The 4,756-nt window shown below is 48.6% G+C and overlaps 1 protein-coding gene across 1 annotated transcript; it reads right to left on the bottom strand.

Moving 5' to 3' along the window:
* Window positions 1-1,428: 1,428 nt before the first annotated feature.
* On the bottom strand, window positions 1,429-2,613 carry LOC139351823 (fibrous sheath CABYR-binding protein-like). Its single transcript, XM_070993827.1, has one exon. The coding sequence runs from the start codon at window positions 2,611-2,613 to the stop codon at window positions 1,429-1,431; it is 1,185 nt and encodes a 394-aa protein (XP_070849928.1).
* Between the last annotated feature and the right edge of the window lie 2,143 nt (window positions 2,614-4,756).

The following is a 4,756-nucleotide window of genomic DNA, read 5'->3' as shown; positions in this document are numbered from 1 at the left end:
TTATTTTGACAAAAAGTAGGTTGTAACTCGTTGTCTGTGTTATCACGGTTGGAAAGAGGTATCGTTTGCTGTGTAACAAATTTTCGCTTGGGAGTTATTGATCCCGGACTGAGAAAGGATGTAGTCCTCTGACTACAAACTTTGTTACCGCACGGTGACATTTCTCAGTTTTCTCTTTTGTCAGCCTCTTTTTCGCCAACGTGAACGGTGTCTACCCGCCGTTTTTGATTCAGTTCCTACTTGGAACCGAATTTCGGTACCCAACCCTACATTTTTCTGTTGTTGAATGAGATGTCTCAGCAGCACAAACACTGCAGTGTGGCTGTTTGGGCTCAATCCAGCAAACCAAGAAACCTGCCTTCTTTAATCTTTATGAATTAGGATTTATCAATTAAAATATTTGACTTTATTACTTTTCCAGCCACGTGTAGCATTAGAGAGACCTCCCAGCGGAGCTACCTGTTAAGCTTAGACAAAGACGACAAACCTCATTTACAAAAACAGAAGAACATGCTTATTTGCATTATTTGGCAGTCAGATTATTTGTTCCTGCTAAAATAGAACTTCCATGAAATAAAATTCAATACAAAACATGACGGCACAGGCTTCACTCATACAGTACTTAACAGATGGATTTTTCTTCCGTAGTTCATCAATCAGTTTATCAAATGGACACTCTGTATCTGTGATCGATCACCTGTTCTCTTTACTAATGCTGCTACAAAATCTCAACACAGACAATTATCAAATCAAACTTTATTATATTATAATTTTATTTTTTATATTATTATTTATTTATGTATTCATTCATTCATTCATTCATTATGTATATTTATATTATTATTTATATTATATTATAATTAACGCCCACAGGACTGTTCCCAAACCGTCAGCTCACTTCGAATTACTGAATTAAGACTGAATTAAATGGATGATGAAGACTGATGATGATTCTGATTCCCTCTCGTTTTTTCTTGTTCTTTTCCTTTTTCATCCTCAGCTGAACGTTTGTGTCGAATTTCATATTTAACTGTCCCTGTTGGAAAAGCTGTTATCTGTTCTGCTTTAAGAAGAGAAACTTTTAGTATATTAACAATAACAGCAACCTCAATTACAAACTCAGATGATTTGGAGCCTGGTTTGTGTGTCTCAAGTGTCTCAGTCTTCCTCCTGAGCTGCATAAAATATGTATGTTTGTACATGTGGAAGGAAACCGGAGCATCCGGAGAAGGCCCGCCTCCTGTGGGGTGACAGTGCTGAGCACTGCCCAATCGCTTAAAAATACAAATTATAAAGTTATGATAATCGTTATCAATAAATTTTGAATTCAGATTTTTAGTCGTTTTTCAAAAAGAATAGCTGAGCTTTGACTTTAGAATCCGTCTTTAGGATTGAAACTAGAATTGAAGATTGCTCATCCCGCCCTGGTTATACGGGTCCGTATGGGTAATACCCGTATGTATTGTCGGCGCAGATCACCTCTAGGTGGTCCATGCAGGCTGACATGGTTCTGGACATTGTCCTTGCAGCACGCCGGAGACCGGTCCTCACTGCTCTTACAACGCGCCTACCGAGTGTCAGTGGGGGGTCCTCGCGGTCCGCGGGGCCCTCCTCCCTCCGCTCCGCGCTCTCCTCGGGGGCCTCCTCGCGGTCCGCGGGGCCCTCCTCGCGCTCCTCGCTCACCTCTGGGCCCTCCTCGCGCTCCTCGCTCACCTCTGGGGCCTCCTCGCGGTCCGCGGGGCCCTCCTCGCGCTCCTCGCTCACCTCTGGGGCCTCCTCGCGGTCCGCGGGGCCCTCCTCGCGCTCCTCGCTCACCTCTGGGGCCTCCTCGCGCTCCGCGGGGCCCTCCTCGCTCACCTCGGAGGCCTCCTCGCGCTCCTCGCTCACCTCTGAGGCCTCCTCGCGCTCCTCGCTCACCTCGGGGGCCTCCTCGCGGTCCGCGGGGCCCTCCTCCCTCCGCTCCTCGCTCACCTCGGGGGCCTCCCCGCGGTCCGCGGGGCCCTCCTCGCTCACCTCGCTCACCTCGGGGGCCTCCCCGCGCTCCGCGGGGCCCTCCTCCCTCCGCTCCTCGCTCACCTCGGGGGCCTCCCCGCGCTCCGCGGGGCCCTCCTCGCTCACCTCGGGGGCCTCCTCGCGCTCCGCGGGGCCCTCCTCGCTCACCTCGCTCACCTCGGAGGCCTCCTCGCTCACCTCGGAGGCCTCCTCGCGCTCCTCGCTCACCTCGGGGGCCTCCTCGCGGTCCGCGGGGCCCTCCTCGCGCTCCTCGCTCACCTCGGGGGCCTCCTCGCGGTCCGCGGGGCCCTCCTCGCGCTCCTCGCTCACCTCGGGGGCCTCCTCGCGGTCCGCGGGGCCCTCCTCGCTCACCTCGGGGCACTCCTCGCGGTCCGCGGGGACCTCCTCGCCCTCCTCGCTCTCATCGGGGGCCTCCTCGCGGTCCGCGGGGCCCTCCTCGCTCCGCTCCTCGCTCTCCTCGGGGGCCTCCTCGCGGTCCGCGGGGCCCTCCTCGCTCTCCTCGAGGGCCTCCTCGCTCTCCGTGAGATCCCCAGCCTGCCTTTTCAGAGTCTCCCACTCCGGGAGATTCTGACAGGCTGCCTCCTGCTCTTCCTTGTTCATCTGCAATTCCTGAGTTTCCTGAGAACTGCAGAGGGGATTGTTTAAATGATCGTCTGTCATTGCCATTTTGTTACTAGTCCTTCACAACCTGTGAAATTATTCGTAGATATGTCGCAATTTGTCTATCTCTGTAAATCGTAGTTTGTGTCTGATGTGGATATTATTCACCTGTGCTATATATAGATTGTGTGCCTTTGATGTGCAAGGGCCTTTTGACGTCATCAAAGGCACTGGCCTTTGATGCCTATGAACATTCAAAAGAAAACAATCCAAAATGATTTAGGTTTGTTTTCTTTTGAATGTAATCAGCCGGGCGGAACATGTGTGGGCTCATTGTAGCTTACGTGGCGGTGTTTTATTGAACGTGTTATTACTGATGGCTTGTGTTTCAGGTGCTGTAGATGTCCTTCCTGTCTGTCCTCAGAATCAGCACCTGTCTTTCTGCGTGCGGTGCATTAGCTTGTTTGTCTTTTCCTCTTTGTGCTGATAATGGCTTAGCCGCTGCTATGCGCGCAGGATGGCTCCTACTTTATGGCAAGCCGTTCCTGTCAGAAATACACCACATTCAGTTGCGTTTCAACTGCATTACGGCGTAAAAACCGCCGTTTTTCAGATTTTACTCCGTTTTTTACGCCATAATGCGCAAAAAGAACGCCGCTCTTTACGGCATAATGAAGTCCTCCAAGGCCATGCGTAAAAAACGCTGTTTTGTGCATCACAACGCGCATAAAATTCGCGCATTTGTGCACATCACAACCAGGGCCGTCTTAGGCCCCTGGGCTGAGAAGTTTAATAGGCCCTGTCCCGTTCTCTAAATTTACCGAGTCCCTTAATCAACATCACTTTTCCAACAATGCACAGCCGAATCCAAATCATGAACAATGTCATGCTCAATGGACATAAGTGCAAGGTTACTGACTCTGTCATGCTGCATGCTTGATGGGAGTCGACAAAATACACTCCCTGCTGATGGTGAGTAAGATAGCCATTCTCTGTTTACACACTGGCATATGTCACACATATGTTTTGGAAAAAAACGAACAAAAAAAAAACATCTCTGTTGTTTATATGTGCGCTCTGACGCAGACATATCAGCGCTTTTATTTTGACAAACCGTTGGTCCCATTTTTGCCCAGTAAACGCGTACTTTGGGCCGGTCAAAGTCATTTCCCCAGAGGCCCGGGTCACTGCTGAAAGCGCCGTCTAACTGGTCGCCCCCCATACTATGGCAAGCCGTTCCTGTCAGAAATACGCCACATTCAGTCGCGTTTCAACTGCATTACGGCGTAAAAAACGCCGTTTTTTCAGATATACACACGTGGTGATTGTCTAAAAGTAATCAAATATCAGTCTCAAAATGCAGTTAGTATCCAGCCGTGATGATCTGTTTTCCTTTAGTTTATATTTTGTTGTCTTTCTTTACTTGATTTGTAAAAGCACTTTGAACGCAACACAGCTGATCCAAAGAGCTTTACAGCTCAGGGAGACAATGACGAAAGACATGAGAGAAGAAAGCAAAATCAAAAGTTAAAAGAAAGCGTGCGTCCTACAGACATACGCACATGTAACAAAGAACAAATACAGGGATCAGTGTGCTGTAGCTCAGGGCCCAAAATCAGGAATTGGAACTGCAGAAAACCAGCAAATATTCATATTTAAGACGCATTTGGATTGAAAAATGACATTAACTGTCAGTCAGTCATCAAAATTGATGCCGATTACTCTTATGCAAGCGTTTCAGCTTAAACGCAGTTTTAACCAATCAAATCGCACTGGAAAGATGGTAAAACACAATCATATGAGTAAAAGAAAAATGCAAATAAATAGAAATAAATGCAAAAATACAACAGATAAATTATCAAATTATTTCTCTCTTCTCTCTCTTTCTGTGTTTTCAGAGTTGGAGAGCTCCTACGAGTCAAACCAAAGGAGGAGGCCAAAGCTGCAGAGCTGGCGGAGCTGGAGCTGATCCTAGAGGAGATCAGCCACAACGTGACGCTGTACTACAGCACCTGTCTGTGACGATCACCTGGATGCTCCCTGGTTGTCCCCTGCATACTGCCTTTGAAAGCTGTTAGGACTAGGGTTGGGTGGTAATCCGGTAATAAGGTATCCCACGGTATCTAAAAATTGCAACGTTTCA

Source organism: Chaetodon trifascialis, chromosome 23 (genome assembly GCF_039877785.1).
Source record: "Chaetodon trifascialis isolate fChaTrf1 chromosome 23, fChaTrf1.hap1, whole genome shotgun sequence".
Taxonomy (NCBI): domain Eukaryota; kingdom Metazoa; phylum Chordata; class Actinopteri; order Chaetodontiformes; family Chaetodontidae; genus Chaetodon; species Chaetodon trifascialis.
The sequence above is the reverse complement of the archived record's forward strand: the minus strand, read 5'-3'. Positions and strand labels throughout refer to the sequence as shown.

Coding starts and splice junctions, on each gene's coding strand:
- LOC139351823 (XM_070993827.1), bottom strand. CDS start 2,613: ATGAACAAGGAAGAGCAGGAGGCAGCCTGTCAGAATCTCCCGGAGTGG.